Here is a 24,594-nt window from a genome sequence, read left to right as displayed (position 1 = left end):
CCAGTATGTTCAGCAATCTGGACCACCACCTCTGAAGGTCTCACTGTATGGTGGTACAACATGCAACGTGTGGTTTTCATGAGCACTAAGAAGGGTAGAAATGATTTTTATGTTGATCTCTATTCCAATTTTCCATACAGGTTCCAGAACGCTTGGAACCAAGGTGATGCGAAACTTTTCTTGATGTATGTACTATTGCTGCCACAAGGCTGAAACTTCCAAATCTCATTCTCATTTGCCCCACTGTCAAAAACATTTCCACTAAAATGATTACCTCATAGGCAATGGCAAAAACCTACCAACCAGTCCACAGTGTAACACCCCTCATTTTCTTAAACAGTGCCCTAACTTTGATTCCCCTCCTACCATCAATACCTGCATCAACTCCCACTCCACCTATTCCATGAAATGGGAAGCCAAACCCCAACCTGCCAGAAACTGAACTCACTGTCCCAGATTGTCCCACTATTAAGCCTATTCCCTTCACCCACCTCCCACTGTTGATGACATTATAAAATTCATGTTGATCATATAGCCAAATGTCCATAGATTTCATTGCCTACACACCTTTCAACAAACCTCCCTTACTGCCTGCTCCATCTTCCATCTCAATACCCAAGCCACCTACTCACACAAACAGATCCACTTTGTCTTCACCTGCCTTGACACCCTAGTCTAAATTCCCCTCTACTCCTTACCCATGCAAACCACTCCCAATACTTTGTCATGGTGGGACAGCACTATAAATCATATTCTGTAACACACATTCCATCTAAACAAATAAACACCTCTTTATGCATATCCTGTCTCAGAACAAAAATCCACGCCTTGCTTTTATATGAGACTTTCCTCCAATCCTATCACTCCATCTGAATCTCTCCCTATATCCTACATCACTGGCCAGAGGCAAAGCTGCAAATGACTACCAAAAGAACATCCCTGTTTAGCCACAACTTTCAAAACCTTATAGAATATTCCCATTGAACACCTTATCCTTACTCTCTTCTTCAAAACCTTAACCTTTACCTGTGTCATCACCCACATCCGACCTAACCACCTCATCCACTATGAATTCCTACCCAGATCCACATTTTCCACCATCAGTTTACAGACTCCCTCCAAAGTGACATTCTCTCCACCCCACAATACATCCATCCTGATAGTAACACCACTCCAGATATCATATCAGCTTCTCCCAACCCCTTTGGACACCTCACTGCAGTCGTCCTCAACCCAATTGGGAGTGACCACCTACCTGTTCTCTTAACCATCCTCTGCATCCTGTCTCTTCCCAGTGCAATCCATCTCAATCTCCATACACAGGTTATCCAAGACTACTACCACACTAGCTGGAATGCCACTTAGACATCCAGATTGAAAACCTCTCATTGACCTTCCAGCAGCAGTAAGAGATCTCTCATGCCACATTCTTCCTGCAGCAGTCATTTTGAGATGCTATATCTGCCCACATTCCTACCAAGACCTCATATCCTTATAGCTGTCCTGCCCCCACCCCTCTCCTGCCAAACCCTATTTTTATCTCCCTCGACCTGGAGAAAGCCTATGACATTGTATGGCATTTTGATAGCATTTTCGAATTCCAGGCTTATGCACTTCCTGTTTAATTACTCACACTTTGTCACTATTAACAAAAACCTATTCCCGTATCCTCCATCCACTCAAGTGTTCCCCAAGGCTCCATCCTCTCTCCTGTTTATACTGCTGATATGCTCAAAACACCTCTGCCACACATGTTTCCAAGTGACAGTAAGTTTCTACAAGTTCATTAACCATTCAAAAGTAAATTAAAAGAGTTTTCTCTTGAAAAAACTTTTTATTATGTGGATTATATTTTAAACACATACAAACTGAACACTTCCCGCAATGTTTTTCCTATTCCAGTTCTTGTTGTACAAGGTAAAACTAACGTTTTGCTCATGCTCTAGAACTTCTAATACTATTTTTTCTTTCTAGATAAAACACACTGATTTTTATGTGATCTCTTAATTGTGTTCCATCAATCATAATTAGGGCCTTTTTCTCTTTGTGTAATTGTAAATGATATGTATGTAAACTAATGAGATGCAAATTATATTTATCTAAAGTAATGTAATGTAAATGACATCCATAAATGTAATACATGTTTGGACTAATTCTGCATACACTTTTACACGCCTACACACTCTAATAGATCACTGGACTATGCAACTAAAATAAAAGATAAATACTATCCCTTATAGCCTTTGGTTAGCTGTAAAACAGCCATTTTCTGTCTACACACAAGTGCAGCTTTTCTTTCTTCTCTCTGTTTTGGAGTTATATAAAGAAGATGAACTAAATCATTCACTGAAACCATAAATTTAGATATCTGGTTTTTATCCTACTTGAACATCACTTTACACACCTGAAGATTAGTCTATGGCACTGTCCTTTACACACTACAGTGCCAGACAATGGCTTACCTTAATGTAAGTCTCATTCAATACTATCCATTTCAGTTGTAGAAGCTGAGCTGATGCCAATGTTGTAACATTGCAAAACATTGCTACAGTACTGCCAACAACTGCATGTTTTGGACCAAACACTTCAGGCAAAGGTAAGGAACCAAGTGTCTCTGTAAATAACAAAAACCACTGTAAACAAAAATGCAAGGTTTATTCTTGAGTTCAAAGGAAACACAAGTGTCCACTGATAATCAAAATATAACACTTATTACCTTAGCTATTTCTTGGGCTGCCTACTTATCTAAATCAAGATCAGGATTTCTTTATCTATTTATTGGTTTATATAATATGTATTTACATCTTTTTTACAAAATGAGCAGTTAGCTACAATATAATAAATGTTAGGAGCAGTGTGACTGACTCAATACCTCTGACATTGCCCCTGTCATTCTGCTTATATTTTCTGAGAGAAACAAAAATATAATTATCTTATAAAACACAAAATCTTACGACATCTCAATAACATTTCAAGAAAGACACTGAAAGCTTATTCAACAAAGCCAATTAAAGCAGAATGAAGAAGCCTTGTAAACCTGCCTTAGCAATGTTTAATGTAAGTACTTCACTCATTTTGTATTTACATGATGAGAACACTTCCAGTCTTTGGGAAACACTTCCATTCTTTTAAACTAAGCTAATGTACAGATGTAAAAGTTGCGAATGAATTGTGATGTTCACAAACACAATGGTATTCTTTGAGAACGGACATTTCACATGGGCTTGAAACTGTTGTAACCAGAAAAGCAACCAAAGATTTTAAGCAACTCAAAAATACTTGAGGCCATATTTGTAGTACCTTTGATTCTGCTCAGTCACTGAATAAAAGGATACATAAAGAAATAAATCCTCTCGATTTCTTATTCTTTTGTATGCCTTATTTAAATTTATAAGCTTGGTTTTATGTTATGTTTAGAGTTATAACAAATATTTCATTGATGTAGCTGTCCAATGAACTATAAGTACTTACGTAAAGTGTGTATGTTATTACAGTTTAATCAATTACTCATATTTGTATCAAACAGTGCTATTAAGTTACAACACAGAATTTCTGTTCAAAACTTACCTTCAGGTGTTAAAATGTCTAGTAGTGCCAACAGACATATCAGTAAATTACACACTACCTAACCTTTGGAGCTAACAGTTCCTTCCACAGAGAGGATAGTTTGGGGAAATTTAACAAGGAAGGAAGGGCAGGTTACTCAGACTTCCCAATTCTTCAGCTCCTCAGTTAGTAGTACATTAATTTCATCAATCTTTTATGCAGAGATTGTGTATTATAAAGAAAACAGTTTATATAAATTTCATTCTCAGCTTGGAAGTTGTCTTGTATTTGTAACATCAGATACCTTTAGTTTAAATTCAGATATTCAAAAGTCCTCCTATGTCCTTATTACGTAAGTTCCCTATAAAACAGATATATTGAGCAGTTGTAATGATAAAATAATATTTAATTCTGAAGGAAAAAAAGCAAACCTATCTGGAAGATTGTAAAATGGGAGGAAACACACAGAAGCGTAATATCTTACAGCCAAAGTACAGGAATAGGTCAGTAAATGATCCACAGAAACTCCAAAGTTTTGTACAGAATATTTTTCTAGTATTGCAGAAGAGTTAAAACAAAAATTCACTGAAATTAGGTAGCAAGCAAAATTATATTGTTACTGCACAGAGCTTGATGTTAGGAAAATAGTACAAACATTACAAAATAAAGTATTAGCAGCTGTAAATAATAGTCACTCTGTGTACTGAATGTATGCACAGACACCTACAACCTACCTTACCAAACATAATAAATGCATCCCTTCAAGTCAACTTCCTGGAGTATTTAAGACAAGCAAATGTAGGGACCGATGACCTCAGCAGTTTGGTCCCATAGGAACTTACCACCACCACAAGCAAATGTCGTAACTCCTCTACAAAAAAGTTTAGCAGAGGACATAGATAATTACCGAGCTATATTTGTGCTTTGAAAATTCTCAAAAATTGTAGAATCAGTTGTGAAAGACAGACTAATGAATTACCAAAACAAATTCAACCTCCTCAGCAAAGCAGAGCTGGTTTCCCAGTATTCAGTGTACAGAATAACCAAAATTAGTGATAGTGAAGTTAACAGAAGTGGTACTTCAGTAACTAGAAATATGATAACAACATAAAATTATATTTAGATTCATTCAAGGTCTTTGAAACTGTTGACCCTAAAGTTCTGCCAAAGAAACTAGAATAATCCAAAATACATTCATGCATAAGAATGTTAGAGCAGGAGTTTGACATCTGCCTTGCTTACCTTGCAACCAGTTTTATGTGGCTGTTCCACTTTAACGCATTCCACACATATGTTACTAGATATTTTATGAAAGTAACTGCTTCCAGTGATTGTTCTCCAATTGTGTAATCACACAATAAAGGGGTCTTCCTGTCTATGTACAAACAATACATTACATTTGTTTATGTTGAATGTTCATTGACACTCCTTGCATCAAGTGTTGGTCTTCTGCATTTCACTACTTTTCTAGTGTGGCAACTTCTCTGTATACAACAGTCTCATCCATGAACAGCCTCATGGAACTTCCAACATTGTTTACTCTGTTGTTTATATATTCTGTGAAAAGTAATGATCCTATGACGTTCCACTGGGGTATTCCCAAAGTTACTTTTATGCCTGAAGACTTCTCTCATTTGAAAATGACATGCTGTGTGTTGTTTACTATAAACTCTTCAATCCAATCACATGGTCACAATGACATTCTGTACAGTCATATTTTGTTATTAGGCAGCCATTTGGGACTGTATTAACAGCCTTCATAAAGTCAAAGAATATGCATAAAACATATTGGAAAATTCTAAAACAGACTGCCATCAGAGATACAGTCCTATAGTTTAGTGCACCTGTCTGATGACCCTACTTGGAAATGGTATTAACCATGCTTTTTTCCAGTCATCATGAACACTTCATTCTTCAAAACATATGGTACACTGCTGCTAGAGGAGGGCCAAGTACTTAAAGCACATTCTATGAGGGTTGACTGAAAAGTAATGCTTCCACCTTCGTAACTCTCCAACAGTCGGTAGCATTGGTATGCGGCAGGTACTGGCTTGTTCCATAGCCTCATCTCCACAGCTCCAGTTGGCGGGAAGCTTCAGCATTGAACAGTTGTATTGATACAGTGTAAAGTATGGAACCCTGCGCAGACGGTCGGCCAATGTGATTTAAGCAACATGCAGTCATTGAATTCTTGACAGCAGAAGGGGTAACCCCAAAGGAGATTCATCAGAAAATGAAAGCAGTTTATTGTGATTGTGCTGATGTGAGTACTGTGCATTGTTGGGTGAGTAAGTTTAAAGAATATTGAGGGGTGAACATCTGACCTGCATGACAAAAAAAGATTTGGACATCCTGTGACAGCAACCACCAAGTTTCACAAGCAAAATGTTGACAAATTGATTCAGGACAATCATTGTATCACTCAGAGAGAAATTGCAAGCACAATCAGCATTTCACAAGAACATGTGGGTCACATTATTGCTTTGCTTGGCTATTGGAAGATGTGTGCATGATGGGTACCCTGGATGCTGACTCCTGAAATGAAAGTGCACAGACTTGAAATTTGCCAGGAACTCCTCCTCTTGCTCTGTGTTTTCAAAAGGATGTTTAGCAAGTAAATCTCACCTGTGTCATCCTCTGTCTTGATGCCATTATGGCCACAGAGTGGCTGGGGATATCGGGTTCGGTCCATTTATCAGTTTAATATAAGACTGAAACTTCTTAGTGTTTTCTGTCAAACTGGTAGACAGAATTTTACTTTCAAATTTGTTGAACACTTTATGCACACCTCTTCTTACAACAGTTTTGGTTTTGTTTCATTTTTGCTGCCTGTGAGGCTTGGCTACATTAATTTATTTATTTACTTTTTTTAATATTTTATAATTTTTGCTTCGGGCTTTGCCTTAGCCAAAGATTCAATGGCAATGGCAATGAAATGATTTTGCAGTGAGGCTCTCTCTTCTTTTGTAGTAGCTTTTCCCACATGCCTGTCAAACCACAACAGGCACCTTCCACTCCTTATAAGTTTACTTGGCACATACCTTTCTAAAGCACATTGTACAATGCTCTTGAACTTATCCACTGATACTCAACATTTTTAGTGCTGGAGATGAAATTTTCATCTTAACAGCTCAGGTAATATGAAATATGCTTCTTGTTGCTCTCACTATGCAGAAAGATCTTCCCTCCTTTCTTTATATTCCTATTTTCAGCCATATATAGTGAAGCTGTAATGACCTTATGATCACTGATTGCTTGTTCTACAGCTGAGTCAAAAGGTTCAGGTATGTTTGTCAGCAGCATGTTCAACATTTCATCTTGACCAGGCAGTTCTCTAATTAACTGCTCAAGGTAGTTTTCCGGTAAGGTATGTAAAACAATTTCACCTGATTTCCTGTCCCTACTACTTCCCCTAATCAGACTGAAGCAAATAAAAGTGAACCATTTCGAAACCATTTGTGGCAGCATTAATGGAGGAAAAAAGACCTACAGTTACTTCCAACATGATGGAGCAACTGCCCTCACAGCCAGCCATACCTTGGAGCACATTTGCACAATATAGAGTTGTTAGCAGAGGTCACCTGATCTGTCAGTGTGCAATTACTTTGTTTGGGGATCCCTCAAGTCTAAGGTGTATCGCAACAACCTTCATAGTCTTCGAGAACTGCAGCAGAACATTTCAGATAAGATTGTAGTAATTCCAGCAACCCAGCTTTGATCTGCCTTCAGCAACTTGCTAACCATGGTCCAAAAGCACTAAGAGATAAATGGTGGTCACTTTAAACATCTGCTATAGTCAGGTTAGTACTGTATTTCCTTTCATCTGCCACATTTCTTTGTATCCTAGAACTCTGTTCTCCAGGCCACTATTATTTACCCCATCGTGTACTACAGAATGATCTGAAAATTTATACAAAATATATTCTTTAAGTTTCACCTCAAATGTGCTGCCACAACCACTGCTAAGGCAGGAGGTCTTCAAAGCATCTGATGATCACATTTGATCCATCTTTAATGCTTATCTTCACTCAAACTATTTTGCATTATGAATCTGCACTAATATTTAGATATTATTGTATTTATATGGCTGTAAATATGCAATATACATTACAAACCGAGTTTCAAATTTCATTTCTATTAACAAATTGTTCAAGCCAGTTTTCTGCCCCTCATACTATGTGGGTATTATGACCATTCATAAGTGAAACTAATTCCAGAACCTTCCCACAGACACTCCTGCAGTTAACTAATACTATACCAACATTTTTATCTCCAAACCGTTATCACAAATCCTACTCTGTCTGGAACCAGGAAACATTTTATAGGGTATAAGGGGGTGATCTCTCTGTCCTAAAAAAACTCAGACATGCATGCCATATTTAATGAGCTACCCTAAAATCCACTTCTTGCATGTAGTGCAAGCCTGACCTGTTAAGAGGGGTCCTACAACAATCCACCCAAAAGTGTAGGTCAAGACCATTACCAATTGTGTGAGCTTCTGGTTTAAGCCATCCACATGGCTCCAAACCGGAGGACTACAATCAGTTCTGGGAATGATGCTGCAAGACAACAGTTCTGCTTCCATCCCATGGACAAGGCTTGCTGTCTTCATCCAAAGCAGTCAGTTACCTGTAGGAACAAAGTATGGCCTCCCAATCGAAGCAGTAGGTGTTATTCAGGCCATCGTAAGCCATTGATCTGCAGCTGGGGATACCAAGTACTCTCAGCTGCTCCTGGCAGAGCCTTCTCCACATCTCAGACAAGACACCCACACCAGCAAGCAACGGAGTTGACACTGGCCTTCTTTCCTGACCTACCTGCTATTTTTCTGAGGAACTCCATCATCAGTCTAACATTGGAACCCCCATTGACAAGCAATCTCACCTTCTGCTCTTGTCCAGACCTCTCAGGGACATCAGCCACAGTCCCAACAGGTGAGCTGTTCAGTGCTGGCTCATATGTACTTTTAGCAGTAGGCAACACCCCAAATCTGTTGTTAATAAGTAAGGGGGCACTTGTGTGGCTGACTTCCAATTTCCCCTTCCTCCCAGAGACTTCTGCCCCACCACTGTTCACCAGTTACCTTCAGGTAAGAGTCAACCAGCTGGAATGTGTGAATCAGAAGGCTCAGTGGCAGCAGGGGATCCCAGGTGACATTATAGGCTTCAGAGGTCACAAAGCATCTGTCACAGGTGCCCTAATGCGATGACAGCAGCCTAGAGCCTATTGACCTTGACCAACAGAATTTTATTGACTGTGACAACAGCCACGGAAGTCTACGTTTACATTTAGAGTTCCACATATTTACAGACAGTGTCCAACTCCCCCTGCATCCGTACACAAAAAATGCAGTTCCTATGCATCTTTTATCAGTTTTTCCCTGTTAGAGGTCTATTCAAAAAATTCCAGAACTTTGTCCACAAATTTTTCTATGCTTAGGTTTTTTTCTTATTGTGTATGGTCTTCTTCAAAATACTCTCCTCCACAATTGATACACCACTCCCCAACGCCATATCCACTTCCAGAATCAGTCTTTGTACACCTCTTACTGGATTGTGCAAAGTACTGTCTGTGAATTTTCTTTTATCTCATCTATTGTTGCAGATCTTCGTCCTTTCAACAGGGTTTTCAATTTTGTCAATAAAAAAATGTCCACAGGGGCCAGGTCTGGAGATTACAGCGGATGAGACTGCACAGTGATTTCATTTTTTGTGCAATAGTCACACACCAACAGGAATGAATGTGAGGGTGCATTATCATGATGCAAGAGCCATAAATTGTCTCACCACATTTCAGGCCACTCTCACATTTTCTCACAGGCTTCACATCAAGTCCCATGCATTAACAATTTGTCCCTATAGCATGAATTCTTGACAAACTAGTCCCCTAGAATCAAAGAAAACTATCAGCAAGGCTTTGACATTTGACCTGACAGGCTTTTTTTGGTCTTAGAGAACCCTTCCCGATCCAATGTGAGGGTTGAATCTAGAACTCAAAAACATAACTGTAGACCCACGTCTCATCACCTATAACAATTCTCTAGAAACATCTTGTTCTCATTTGTACAATCCAAAAGCTCTTCACAGATTTCAAGGAAAATATCTTTCTGGTCTTGACTCATGAGCCGTGGGACGAACTCGATAGCAACATGATGCATTCCAAGATGCTGTATCACTATTTCAGACATTATCCAACTGAAATGTTACATTCTTCTGCAACCTCTCATAAAGTCAGTCTCCAATTGGCATGCACAGTTTTGTTGACATTCCTGAAATGAGAGTCGTCAGTAGACGTCGAAGGGCATACTGAATGAGAGTCATCTTTAACTTCCGTCCAGCCATTTTTAAACTGTGTGAATCATTTGTAACACCAATTATGGCTTAAGCACTCATGACTGTAGGCTTCCTTTGTTACTTGGTGTGTCTCTGTAAAGGTTTTCTCGAGTTACAAGCAAAATTTAATGCAGACATGTTGCTCCTGTTACTCTGCTGTCTCAAAATTCGCAAACTGTGCAACACAATGTTCTACTCAGTACAGCACTGAACATAAATTTGCAAACTGTGAAATACATTGTTATACTCAATACAGCACTGAACAATAACTGACAGACATACAACAATGAAACTTCCGGCAGTTACACACTGAACACAGGTATATGAGGGATGCGAACCACATTTCACTTTAACTAACCAATGGCACAAAATTACGAATGCTCTAAAAAATTTTTGAACAGACCTCATATCACAAGTAATTTAACACTAACACAAAAAAGTTACTGTTTTCATCTCTGGTTTTGCATGATCACAACAAACTGAGATTACAACTGATGTAAGTTATCTAACAGTGAAACTATTACATAAAATTGCCTGAATGTAGTAAGTGATCAGAAATGTCTAGGAGATAAAAAATTATTGTGTGTGTGTTTTTGTGCATGTTTTTCCTACAGTAGAAAAAGCTAGACAAGCTGTGTACGTTTGATTGTGTACCTATCGATGACACAGTGCTTCTACATTTTGGAGAGTCATCTCCTCTATTCCTAAATAATTCATAATTCTCAACCATACCCTTCTGTACATTATTATAGAAAATAAAATACTACTTTGAGTTAATTTGAGGAACTAATTTAAAACTCAGATTATTTCAAACTGCGCACCACAGTCATTTAACATGTCTCGTATACATGTAAACATCTACATCTACATTTAGATCTACATCTATACTCTGCAAGCCACCATGAGGTGCATGGCAGAGTTCATGTCCCACAGTACCAGTTATTAGCATTTCTTCTTGTTCCATTCACATATGTAGAAAAGGAAGAATAACTATCTTGAGGAAGAATGATTGTTTGAATGCCTCTTTGCATGCAATAATTACTGTAATCTTGTTCTCACAATCCCTTTGTGAGCAATATGTAGGAGATCGTAGCACAGTCCTACAACCATAATTTATAGCTAGTTCTTGAAACTTTGTCAATAGACTCAATCTCAGGATAGTTTATGTCTATCTTCAAGAGTATTCCAGTTCAGTTCCTTCAGTATCTCTGTGACATTCTCCCATGGATGAAACAAACCTGTGACCATTCATGCCACCCTTCTTTACGTACCTTCATACATGACGTATGCAATTTCAGATACTGAACGTTCGTACAGTTCACAGGCCTGGTTACAGAGGCCACCTGGGTTGGCCCTCTGGTGCACTCAAGTCAGCTGCCACAGAAACAGTATTATTTAAGCAATTGTAAACAAATGCTCAACCTATTCTGTAACTTGTATTACTGTGACCCATTCAACGTGTTCAGTGTTATGCACAACTTATGCTTCATTGTATCTTATGTGTGCTATGTTCCATAAATCATGTTCATTCTTGCTATAGCAAACTTGGCAACGAGTGAGGGTTGCATTTTCTCCATGTGTTAGTATCAATGCTAAGTCACTGGACAAACATAGATGGAAGAAATACTCCAACGTATCACTGCCGACCAGCAAGCTTTCACAGAACAACAGCACGCTCTCACCACCATTCTCAATTAGGTGGCATCCATGTGTTTGCAGTTCAGCCATCAACCTTTCTGGCATATGATGAATCAGCTGAAGACTGGGACTCCTGATAGTCATGGCAATGCCAACATTTCCAGGTTTTTTGCTTGGGCGATGCAAACCTATGTAAGGTTTTTTTCTTCTTTCCTGGCTTTCACCCTGCAGTTATCAGTTGTTGACCCAAGTTGCATCTTTGCAAGAAGCAGCCAGATAATCATTTGATGAAATGTGCAAGTTTCTCTCAACCTATTACTGTGACAGAATGCATGTCATTATGAAGCGTATACAATTTTACTATCATTAGAAATGCCCAAACCAATCTTGCCAAGCCTGGGCTGTAGATTTACATGGGTTGATCTGTCGTAAATTTATCAAGAATACTAATTATGAATCTCTGTTCCTGTTTCTTAAAAATCTGTTGTTTGCCCTCTCACCTTCCTTGTTGTGGATCATTCCTGTACTGCAGACCTGTTAGGGTTAGATGCTTTTGACACTTACAGTTTCTCCATTCCAATGAGGTAAATTTAGTGTCAGATCAAGTTCCATATCAGCAGCTGGAATCCTTCTGCTCTGAGTTTTCATCTTTGTTTTACCCTGGGCTCAGATAAGCTACCAGTTTTCAGGCCCACAGTACTGTGAAAGAGTCCGCTTGCATTTGTATATATATATATATATATATATATATATATATAAAAACAAAGATGAGGTGACTTACCGAACAAAAGCGCTGGCAGGTCGATAGACACACAAACAAACACAAACACACACACAAAATTCAAGCTTTCGCAACAAACTGTTGCCTCATCAGGAAAGAGGGAAGGAGAGGGGAAGACGAAAGGAAGTGGGTTTTAAGGGAGAGGGTAAGGAGTCATTCCAATCCCGGGAGCGGAAAGACTTACCTTAGGGGGAAAAAAGGACAGGTATACACTCGCACACACGCACATATCCATCCACACATACAGACACAAGCAGACATATTTAAAGACAAAGAGTTTGGGCAGAGATGTCAGTCGAGGCAGAAGTGTAGAGGCAAAGAAGTTGTTGAAAGACAGGTGAGGTATGAGTGGCGGCAGCTTGAAATTAGCGGAGATTGAGGCCTGGCGGATGACGAGAAGAGAGGATATACTGAAGGGCAAGTTCCCATCTCCGGAGTTCGGATAGGTTGGTGTTGGTGGGAAGTATCCAGATAACCCGGACGGTGTAACACTGTGCCAAGATGTGCTGGCTGTGCACCAAGGCATGTTTAGCCACAGGGTGATCCTCATTACCAACAAACACTGTCTGCCTGTGTCCATTCATGCGAATGGACAGTTTGTTGCTGGTCATTCCCACATAGAATGCATCACAGTGTAGGCAGGTCAGTTGGTAAATCACGTGGGTGCTTTCACACGTGGCTCTGCCTCTGATCGTGTACACCTTCCGGGTTACAGGACTGGAGTAGGTGGTGGTGGGAGGGTGCATGGGACAGGTTTTGCATCGGGGGCGGTTACAAGGATAGGAGCCAGAGGGTAGAGAAGGTGGTTTGGGGATTTCATAGGGATATGTGGGAATGACCAGCAACAAACTGTCCATTCGCATGAATGGACACAGGCAGACAGTGTTTGTTGGTAATGAGGATCACCCTGTGGCTAAACATGCCTTGGTGCACAGCCAGCACATCTTGGCACAGTGTTACACCGTCCGGGTTATCTGGATACTTCCCACCAACACCAACCTATCCGAACTCCGGAGATGGGAACTTGCCCTTCAGTATATCCTCTCTTCTCGTCATCCGCCAGGCCTCAATCTCCGCTAATTTCAAGCTGCCGCCACTCATACCTCACCTGTCTTTCAACAACTTCTTTGCCTCTACACTTCTGCCTCGACTGACATCTCTGCCCAAACTCTTTGTCTTTAAATATGTCTGCTTGTGTCTGTATGTGTGGATGGATATGTGCGTGTGTGCGAGTGTATACCTGTCCTTTTTTCCCCCTAAGGTAAGTCTTTCCGCTCCCGGGATTGGAATGACTCCTTACCCTCTCCCTTAAAACCCACTTCCTTTCGTCTTCCCCTCTCCTTCCCTCTTTCCTGATGAGGCAACAGTTTGTTGCGAAAGCTTGAATTTTGTGTGTGTGTTTGTGTTTGTTTGTGTGTCTATCGACCTGCCAGCGCTTTTGTTCGGTAAGTCACCTCATCTTTGTTTTTATATATAATTTTTCCCACGTGGAATGTTTCCTTCCATTATATATATATATATATATATATATATCTAAAAACAAAGATGATGTGACTTACCAAATGAAAGTGCTGGCAGGTCGACAGACACACAAACAAACACAAACATACACACAAAATTCAAGCTTTCGCGACAAACTGTTGCCTCATCAGGAAAGAGGGAAGGAGAGGGAAAGACGAAAGGATGTGGGTTTTAAGGGAGAGGGTAAGGAGTCATTCCAATCCCGGGAGCGGAAAGACTTACCTTAGGGGGAAAAAAAGGACGGGTATACACTCGCACACACACACATATCCATCCACACATATGTGTGGATGGATATGTGTGTGTGTGCGAGTGTATACCCGTCCTTTTTTTCCCCCTAAGGTAAGTCTTTCCGCTCCCGGGATTGGAATGACTCCTTACCCTCTCCCTTAAAACCCACATCCTTTCGTCTTTCCCTCTCCTTCCCTCTTTCCTGATGAGGCAACAGTTTGTTGCGAAAGCTTGAATTTTGTGTGTATGTTTGTGTTTGTTTGTGTGTCTGTCGACCTGCCAGCACTTTCATTTGGTAAGTCACATCATCTTTGTTTTTAGATATATATTTCCTACGTGGAATGTTTCCCTCTATTATAACTCTATATATATATATATATATATATATATATATATATATATATATATATATATATATATAAAAACAAAGATGATGTGACTTACCAAATGAAAGTGCTGGCAGGTCGACAGACACACAAACAAACACAAACATACACACAAAATTCAAGCTTTCGCAACAAACTGTTGCCTCATCAGGAAAGAGGGTAGGAGAGGGAAAGACGAAAGGATGTGGGTTTTAAGGGAGAGGGTAAGGAGTCATTCCAATCCCGGAAGCGGAAAGACCTTACGGGGAAAAAAGGACAGGTATACACTCACACACACCCTCATATCCATCTGCACATACACAGACACAAGCAGACATTTGTAAAGGCAAAGAGTTTGGGCAGAGATGTCAGTCGAGGTGGGAGTGCAGAGGCAAAGATGTTGTTGAATGACAGGTGAGGTATGAGTGGCGGCAACTTGAAATTAGCGGAGATTGAGGCCTGGTGGATAACGGGAAGAGAGGATATATTGAAGAGCAAGTTCCCATCTCCGGAGTTCGGATAGGTTGGTGTTAGTGGGAAGTATCCAGATAACCCGGATGGTGTAACACTGTGCCAAGATGTGCTGGCCTTGCACCAAGGCATGTTTAGCCACAGGGTGATCCTCATTACCAACAAACACTGTCTGCCTGTGTCCATTCATGCAAATGGACAGTTTGTTGCTGGTCATTCCCACATAGAATGCGTCACAGTGTAGGCAGCTCAGTTGGTAAATCACGTGGTTGCTTTCACACGTGGCTCTGCCTTTGATCGTGTACACCTTCCGGGTTACAGGACTGGAGTAGGTGGTGGTGGGAGGGTGCATGGGACAGGTTTTACACCGGGGGCGGTTACAAGGGTAGGAGCCAGAGGGTAGGGAAGGTGGTTTGGGGATTTCATAGGGACGAACTAAGAGGTTACGAAGGTTAGGTGGACGGCGGAAAGACACTCTTGGTGGAGTGGGGAGGATTTCGTGAAGGATGGATCTCATTTCAGGGCAGGATTTGAGGAAGTCGTATCCCTGCTGGAGAGCCACATTCAGAGTCTGATCCAGTCCCGGAAAGTATCCTGTCACAAGTGGGGCACTTTTGTGTTTCTTCTGTGGGAGGTTCTGGGTTTGAGAGGATGAGGAAGTGGCTCTGGTTATTTGCTTCTGTACCAGGTCGGGAGGGTAGTTGCGGGATGCGAAAGCTGTTGTAGGGTTGTTGGTGTAATGGTTCAGGGATTCCGGACTGGAGCAGATTCGTTTGCCACGAAGACCTAGGCTGTAGGGAAGGGACCGTTTGATGTGGAATGGGTGGCAGGTGTCATAATGGAGGTACTGTTGCTTGTTGGTGGGTTTCATGTGGACGGATGTGTGAAGTTGGCCATTGGACAGGTGGAGGTCAACATCAAGGAAAGTGGCATGGTATTTGGAGTAGGACGCATTCTATGTGGGAATGACCAGCAACAAACTGTCCATTCGCATGAATGGACACAGGCAGACAGTGTTTGTTGGTAATGAGGATCACCCTGTGGCTAAACATGCCTTGGTGCACGGCCAGCACATCTTGGCACAGTGTTACACCGTCCGGGTTATCTGGATACTTCCCACTAACACCAACCTATCCGAACTCCGGAGATGGGAACTTGCTCTTCAATATATCCTCTCTTCCCGTTATCCACCAGGCCTCAATCTCCGCTAATTTCAAGTTGCCGCCACTCATACCTCACCTGTCATTCAACAACATCTTTGCCTCTGCACTTCCACCTCGACTGACATCTCTGCCCAAACTCTTTGCCTTTACAAATGTCTGCTTGTGTCTGTGTATGTGCGGATGGATATGAGGGTGTGTGTGAGTGTATATCTGTCCTTTTTTCCCCGTAAGGTCTTTCCGCTCCCGGGATTGGAATGACTCCTTACCCTCTCCATTAAAACCCACATCCTTTCGTCTTTCCCTCTCCTTCCCTCTTTCCTGATGAGGCAACAGTTTGTTGCGAAAGCTTGAATTTTGTGTGTATGTTTGTGTTTGTGTGTCTATCGACGTGCCAGCGCTTTCGTTTGGTAAGTCACATCATCTTTGTTTTTAGGTATATTTTTCCCATGTGGAATGTTTCCCCCTCTCTCTCTCTCTTTTTCTCTTTTTTAATTATGTGTAGCACATGCCTGTCATGTTACATGACTCTGTCAAGACCGAATTAGACTGTTTGACAACACTCAACATCATTCAGCCTTCCAGTGAATGGGCTACTCCACTGGTCATTGTTAAGAGCCCAACAGGTATGCTTTGCTCTCTGTGGTAACTTCAGTGTCACAATTAATACACAGTTTGTTATAGACACAAACTCTTTGCCTTGACCTGATGAGTTGCTCACAGAATTATCAGGCAGCCACTTCTTTTGCGAGGTTGACTTATCGGAACTGTATCTCCATCTCCCCTTGGATGAGACCACTAGGTGCCTTCTCACTGTTAATACACCTTTCGGCCTACACCAATAAAAATGCTTGTCTTCGGGCATCAGTAGTGCACCTGCAATTTTTCAGCAATTTTTTAGAACAGCTGACAGCTGCTCTGCCTCAGTGCATCTATTTCCTTGATGATATTATTGTTTTGGGTCTTTCCACTGATGACCACCTAAAAAATCTCCAGTCGTTGCTTTCCGTTTTGCAGTCTGCAATTCTCAATCTCAATTTTTTCAGCCATAAATTGAGTACTTAGGTTTTGAGATTTCTTGTGAAGGGGTCAAGCTGTTGCATCACCACGTAGACACAACTGTGGCTTTGCTGCGGCTGACATCCGTTAAGGAACTGCAGGTGTTTCTAGGTAAAGTAGCATACTACTATAAGTTTTTACCAGACACATCCACTGTTACTCAGCCGCTGCAGGTCCCTTTGCATAAAAATGTGCCTTTTTTCTGTTCCATAGGTCATGACCGAGCGTTTGCCTTGCTTCTTAAATCTGAGCTTCAATCTGCCCCTGTCTGGCAACTTTTCAGTTGGGTCTGCATCTCCTGTTGACTACAGATGTCTCTCAGCAAGGTCTTGTCACAGTTTTGGTGCACAAATATGCTGATGGATCTGAACAATTGATTGCTTATTCTTCTACGACTTCAACTCCCACTCAACAGTGATATTCTCAAATTAAAAAAGAGGCTTTAGCAATTATGTTCATGCTCAAAAAATTCCATGTCTTCTTTTTAGGTCCTCAGGTCCATTTAATCACAGATCATGAGCTGTTGGTTGCCTTTTTTAAACCATCAGCTTCCATGCCAGACAATGTGGCACATCGTTCGCAACAGTGGGCTCTCTTTCTCTCCTGTTATCGTTATCAGATCCATTACCAGCCGATGGCTTGACATGCCAATGCCAATGCCTTATCTTGATTTCCAATTGGGCTGGACCCAGTGTTTGATTAGTTGCTTTTTTTTCTCTTTAGATAATGAGAACCACAATGATTTTCCCCTCACTATTGCCATGTCAGCATCAGCCATCGCCACAGATCCTGTATTTTGTCAGGTCCTCTCTTTGGTGTGGCACGGCTGGCAAGAAAAACCTCCATGCCATGCCTCAGATCCCTTGCATAATTACTGCTCTCTAGAGCACCACCTTTCCATGTTTGACAAGCTTCATTTGTTAGCTACAGAGGACACTGCACCCCGGAGTTTGATTCACATTACCTTATGCCATAATGTACTGCGGCTTCTGCGTGCCAGTTATTGGGGGACCTCTCATGCCATAGCTCTGACCCACTGGCATTTGTATGATGATGGTGAGGTCCCATACTCTGAGGAGTGTAGGGAACGATGTGGGAGACCCGCACTGCTGACTAGGCCACTATTTTGTTCCTGTCTAAGATTTTTGCAATTGACTAATTTCTGTGTACCATGGTTACCGATAACGGATCCCTGTTTGTTTCTCAAGAATTTGCATCTTTTTATCAGGCTAGTGGTGTTAGCCATCTCGCAGCTCCCCCATTTCATCCTCAGTCTAATGTTGAAGCCAAATACATGGTTCGGACATTTAAAAGTCAAATGCAGAAGAATTAACCAACAGGTCCTGTGGAGCTGCTTTAGACAATTTTTTGAGATCATACCATTTCACTCTTGTGGGAGACAAGAGCTGCTACATGGATGCCAACCATGGACCCACCTTTACCTGTTGCAACTAACACTGTGTCAACTTGCTTCACCAGCTCTGCAAAGGTTCCGGCTGGGTGCACCTGCCTGGGCTTGTGGTTTTGTCCACCAGCCAAACTGGGTTCCTGCCATCATCGAGCATCCGTGGGGACTGCACCTGCATATCGACCATACTCCTGTCACTTCTGCCAGCTGCAGCTGCACACAGTGGGGTCTGTTCTCAAAAGCCACTGCCTCCCTCACCCCTGCCACTGCCAACATCTGTTCCTGTTTTGCAGACAATCTGGTTCAAGACACAGTGTGGGTTGCTGCCTGGCAGATCACTGTCTGATGCCTCTGCCCCCACTCCTCAACTGTGACCTCCAGTGGAGCCCCACCACACCTGATGCTGAAGCTGTTGCTTTCTCTGTTGCTAAGTCCTGTGCAGACACAGTCTCCAATGCCCCGCTGACCCCCCTGTTGCTAACTGCTGACCATCCCCAGTCCTGGCCTATGGCCTCTCACAAGTTGGGAGACGGTGTGCCAAACCACCCCCTCATCACTTCCACCCCTACTCGCCAGTGCTTGCCTGCCACATGCTGCAGCAGTCACCATTATGGGGCGATCAAATGGATGTCAGCGCCATCACTGGCGTTTATCATGACTTGTAACCTCAGTGCCTTGTCAGATCAGTGCTTCTTTTCTTCATAGTACCAGTGCTTTTTCAGACCAGTGCTTTATCAGTACCAGAGATTTTTTTCTGTAGTATGCATTTTTTCTGTACCGTTATTTTTCTGTGCCAAGTGTTGTTCGGTATGTATGTACATACGTATGTATGTGGTTTTGCCACAGCCTAGAAGGGCAGAGTGATGTGCCTTCACTCATGACATGCATGATTTCAGAGACCACACATCCATCAGTTCACATGCCCACTTATAGAAGCCACCTGGGTTGGCATCCTGGCACACTCTGGTGAGCCACCAAAGAAACAGTATTATTTAAGTGATCGCAGATGAGTACTTGGCCTGTTCTATAACTTGTATTACTGTTTTTCAGTCCATGTGTTCAGTGCTTCACGCAACCAGTACCTCTTCATATCTTACATGTTGGTCTCTAATGTACTATGTTCCATAAATCGTGTTTGTTCTTGCTATAGCACTTCTCTTTATACCTTCAACACCTCCTCTTAGTCCTATTTGGAATGGGTCCCACAAATGTCAAAAATATTCTAGAACTGATCACATGAATGCTTTATAAGCAATCTCCTTTCTACAGTGATTGCACTTTCCCAGAATTCTACCAAGAAACCGAAGTCTATCACAGGCTTTACCCATGACTGAGCCTATGCAATCATTCAGTTTCACATCCCTAGTGTTACACCTAGGTATTTGTATGAGTTGGCTGATTCCAACAGTGACTCATTGATTTTGTAATCAGAGGGTACTATGTTAAATCATTTTCTGAAGTGACCAATTTTTACATTTCTGAACATTTAAAGCAATCTGCCAATCTCGGCACCACTTTGAAATCTTATTGAGATCTGATTGATTATTTATGCAACTTCTTTCACATAGTGCTTCATTGTAGATAACTGCATCACCTGTAAAAAAATCTGAGACTATTATTAATATTGTCTGCAAGGTCATTAATATGCAACATGAAGAGCAAGGGTCCCAACACAATCCCTGTGGCACACCTGAAGTTACTTCTAATCTGATGATGACTCTCCATCCAAGATAACATGCTGCATCCTCCCTACCAAACAGTCCTTAATCCAGTCACATATCACTGGATACCCCATATGACTGTACTTTTGACAATAAATGTAGGTATGGTACTGAGTCAAAGGCTGCCAGAAATCAAGAAATACTGCATCTACCTGACTGCCTTGATCCAAAGTTTACAGTATGTCATGTGAGAAAAGTGTGAGTTGGTTTTCACATGATCAATGTTATTGGAATTCGTGCTGGCTATGTCGCCCATATGACAGGACATGAATATGGGGCACAAACTGGAAAGTAGCACAAACAATTTGAGAAAGATGATCATCTGGAAGAAAGAAGATCATTCTGAAGAAAGATCATGAAGAACACAAGATGAAAGTTGAAGAATCAAGACATAGACACAACAACATATGAATCCTTGGGGGGGGGGGCGGGGGGGGGGGGGCAAAATTATTTGTACTGGAGGCACGATAATTCAAACTGGGTGGGCTTCAAAGACATTTAACCACAATCAAATTTGAATCAATCCTGTTGGTGCTGAATCAACTCACCTACAATACATTGCATGGCACTGCAGAATTTCACCAGCATGTTCCAGCTGCCTCCATCAACACCAAAAGTTATCAGTACTACAGTAGTAGTACATCCCACCCTAGTTTTAAAGACCTTAGGCCACTTTTCCCAGTTGGTTAAGTCATAAGAGAAAGATCCAAAATGAGATTTTCATTCTGCAGCGGAGTGTGCGCTGATATGAAACTTCCTGGCAGATTAAAACTGTGTGCTGGACCAAGACTCGAACTCGGGAAGGTAGGAGACGAGGTACTGGCAGAATTGAAGCTGTGAGGATGGGTCGTGAGTCGTGCTGGGGTAGTTCAGTTGGTAGAGCACTTGCCGGTGAAAGGCAAAAGTCCCGAGTTCGAGTCTCATACCGGCACACAGTTTTAATCTGCCAGGAAGTTTCATTAAAGAAAGATTCCATTTATTATCAGATAACTAAATGGGATGGCATGAGGGATGAGTTCCTGATTGGCAGAAATTTTGCAAATGGTTTAAGGTAAAATATTGATCTAGACAGGACCAATCCAAATTCGCCTTAGAACCGTTAGACAGTAGCCCACATGAAAGGAAGAGGGGAGGAAATAAACGCTTTTTTTAGTGGCCTACAGATAACACTAAGCTGTTAGATTACCCCATTGGTGAAAGACTTCTCATTATTACAGCATTAAGGAATTGCCTACCCGTGCAGGCATCAGATACCATGCTGGTGAGAAATCTGAATAAGATTAGTGATACCGAAAGCTATTTAGGACAGCTTGACAATCTGTATAGGAACAGAGAAGACAAATGGCCCCGCAGAAACATGAACGGTTTTTTAATGGACAAGGAAATGTTAACTCGAATTCTGAGCTAAAAACAATTCAATACTATGAATTAAAAAGAATGAACATTAATAATGTAGATATTGTAGACCATGGTACAATGAAACTTGTTGTCTACACCAAAGAGTCAAGGTTAGAGAATGAAAAGGTATGCCATACTTTACATAACACACTAGATAAATCTACAAAATGTATCTTAAGTCTAATTAAGAAATAGAGCAAAGTTCTCCTGAAGCCAAGTTTGCTGAACTTCATAAGCAAGGAAAGAGGAATATGTAAAGGTAATAGGTTAAGTTGAATCTAGAAGTAGTAAACTGCATGAAGTCCATGTAAACTTTGTGACAAGCATGATTATAGTGCTCATCAAAACATAAGTTCAGAGTTTTGATTGTATTTTTGTTCTCGTTTGTCTTTTTCATATTTTAGTACCTTTTGCAGTTCATTTTGAGGTTATCACATTGAAGATTTGTCTATACAGTGAGCTTCTGATAATCATTATTTAGGCCTTACATTTTTTTACATACTGAACTAAACACTCATAATGAATCGTGCACACATCCACAGTCATATTTATACAAACCTTTTGCTGTGAATAGCGACAAGTGTGTCCCCCCCCCCCCTTTTCCCTTCCCATCCCATCCACCTCTCAGGTGAAGAACTGGCATCTCTGCATTATATTTAAAAAAATATCTCATGTTTTGCCCTTCTGTCAAACATTTGTTAGTAACAATCACAACACACTGTCTAAGGTTACATTCTCTTTATAGTGAAATAAACATAATATATCTTGTAATATTTGTTTAGTTTTGCACATATAAGATTCTTTTTTTCCATTGCTTTAGATATTTGTTTGACCCTGGGCGTAAACTGTGGAAATCCTCACAGGAAAGTAAGTAGTGTGATGCATTGTAGGAGCTGCAATAAGTGGTTTCGCTGACAGGGGGGGCGGGGGTGGGGGGGTGGCAGTTGGTGGGGAAGCTAGCATGGGGAGGATGCGATCTGACAGTTTAGTTGTATTTACCAACAACAGGTTCCAGCTGTCAGAGTTGAGAGGAAAGGAGCCTCAAAATAGTGTAGCAGTAGGCAATGTGCAACAAACTCTGCCAGTGGGAAGGGAGGAAGAGCACAAGAGAGAGTACTGCCACTAGGTAGCAGTCATGGCAGAGGTGTAAGCCCACAATAAGAGAAGTTAGGGGAAGGCTATCAGGTCACCAGCATTTTCAAGCCAAATGTTGGGCTAGATCAGTTGACTGAGGATTTTGGACCTTCATGTAAGGATTTTACAAAGGGAGGTCCTGTACTGATAGTGGGTGGACCAGGGAACAGACTGGATAGGGACAGGGGTTACAACATAAGGTTTAGGAGCTTTATGTGAGAATTTTACAAAGGAGGATCCTGTAATGATGGTAAGTGGGGCAGGGAAGAGACTGGATAAGGACGGGGGCATGACACAGGTGTCAGGAGTAAGATAAAACTTCCTTGGCTGGTAACACCAATGTGAGTATGGCTGGGCTATTCCAGCAGGATGATCAGCATCATCTTGGCAGTGCTGTTCAGTGAGTTGGTGCGGAGCTAGATATGGCACTGATGGGTACTGAGGGGTGTACATTACATTGGTAGCATTGGGGCCTATCGGGAGGTTGGGCTATACTTGACATAGTTTGCACCTCAATAGGACTGGGACAAGGGGATTGCTGGCATTAATTAGTAAGATTGCGACTGGTGGGTGTGAAACCACACGTGGCCAAACGTCTGCTGTCATGAATAAAAAGGAATAGGCCATTTTTACAATAAGCCTGACAACAGGCCCTCCTCCCTTCTAAGAATCTCAACCAAGTTAGAACTTACCTCATGTGCCCAGAAGATAGTTTGTTCCACATCAGAGTGTGCAAACATCACAGAAATTTGCATGGAATTATCTATTATTTGTTAAAATGTGCCATTCATTAAAAATAATGTGTGCCAGGTTCAAGCTGAAGTACAGTCATTGAACAGTGCAGTGATATGCATTACAGAGCACTGGTGGAGAGATAACAAATTTCAGCATATAGTGTTATCATTATATGAATGTGCTAGTTGGTACTGTAGAACTACATTAAAGGGGATGGAGGGATGTGTACTTACTAGGTATGATCCTATCACAGTTAGTGTTGATAAACATTTTAATTGGTAGCCATTGAACTAACAAAGCCAGACACCCATAAGAAGTTCATTATTCTGAGTGTGTGCCATGTGACTAGTGGTAATGCGAACGTTTTCATTTACAAATCAAGCAAAGTCCTGGAAAGAGTCTCAGCCCCCAAAACTAACATAATAATGTATGGAGATGCGAATATTAAAACACATGTTCAGGGTGAAATTAGTAATAATTTTCTACACATTTTGAGCACTTTTGGCATGGCACAAATGATAAACGCTGCTACTAGAGTATTAAAAAGTTCAGCATCAGTCTTAGACCATGTACTTAGTTACTGACAGGCAATTGTAAAATACTTACCAGAGACTTTGGGCTTTCTGATCATTTCTATAAGATAGTAAGGCTAAAAATGGGTGTGGTATAGCCCACAAGACTGCAAACCTATAAAAGGATCTCCTTGGGATGTAAGATACATACTTTTTCTAAAGCATTTGGAAATCAAACTGGGGCGAAGTTTACATGGAAAACAATGTAAATGGTAAGTTCACTAGATTGTGCATAGTGTTAAAATTAATTTTCGAGGAGAAATTTCCAAAATAAGCTGCTTCTACAGACACAGCTAAGAAAAATAAATGGATAAACATGGGTATTAGAAAGTCCTCCCAGATATTTAAATGTCTCTGTTCCAATTTACAGTACCTAGATTACTATCATGGGTATAAAGAAACATATAGGAGGTTACTGCCTGCCACAATAAGGTCATTCAATGCCAAAATAAAAGCAAAGTAGTGTGGAATGTCATAAGATATAAGAAGAAGTAGGCATCAGTTTAATAATATACAAATCAA

The 24,594-nt window shown here is 41.2% G+C and overlaps 1 protein-coding gene across 5 annotated transcripts in view; it reads right to left on the bottom strand.

The window, feature by feature from the left end:
- The window catches only part of LOC126412422 (mast/stem cell growth factor receptor kita-like), a 308,669-nt gene that overhangs the window by 195,526 nt on the left and 88,549 nt on the right, over positions 1-24,594 (bottom strand). For all 5 annotated transcript variants that reach the window (XM_050082017.1, XM_050082013.1, XM_050082014.1 and 2 more), the window contains exon 6: positions 2,463-2,614. In XM_050082017.1, the coding sequence (XP_049937974.1) occupies positions 2,463-2,614 (152 nt within the window). The remainder of the gene's footprint in view (positions 1-2,462; positions 2,615-24,594) is intronic.

Source organism: Schistocerca serialis, chromosome 7 (assembly GCF_023864345.2).
Source record: "Schistocerca serialis cubense isolate TAMUIC-IGC-003099 chromosome 7, iqSchSeri2.2, whole genome shotgun sequence".
NCBI lineage: Eukaryota > Metazoa > Arthropoda > Insecta > Orthoptera > Acrididae > Schistocerca > Schistocerca serialis.
Note: the sequence above shows the minus strand (reverse complement) of the source record. Positions and strands in the feature narration are given on the sequence as shown.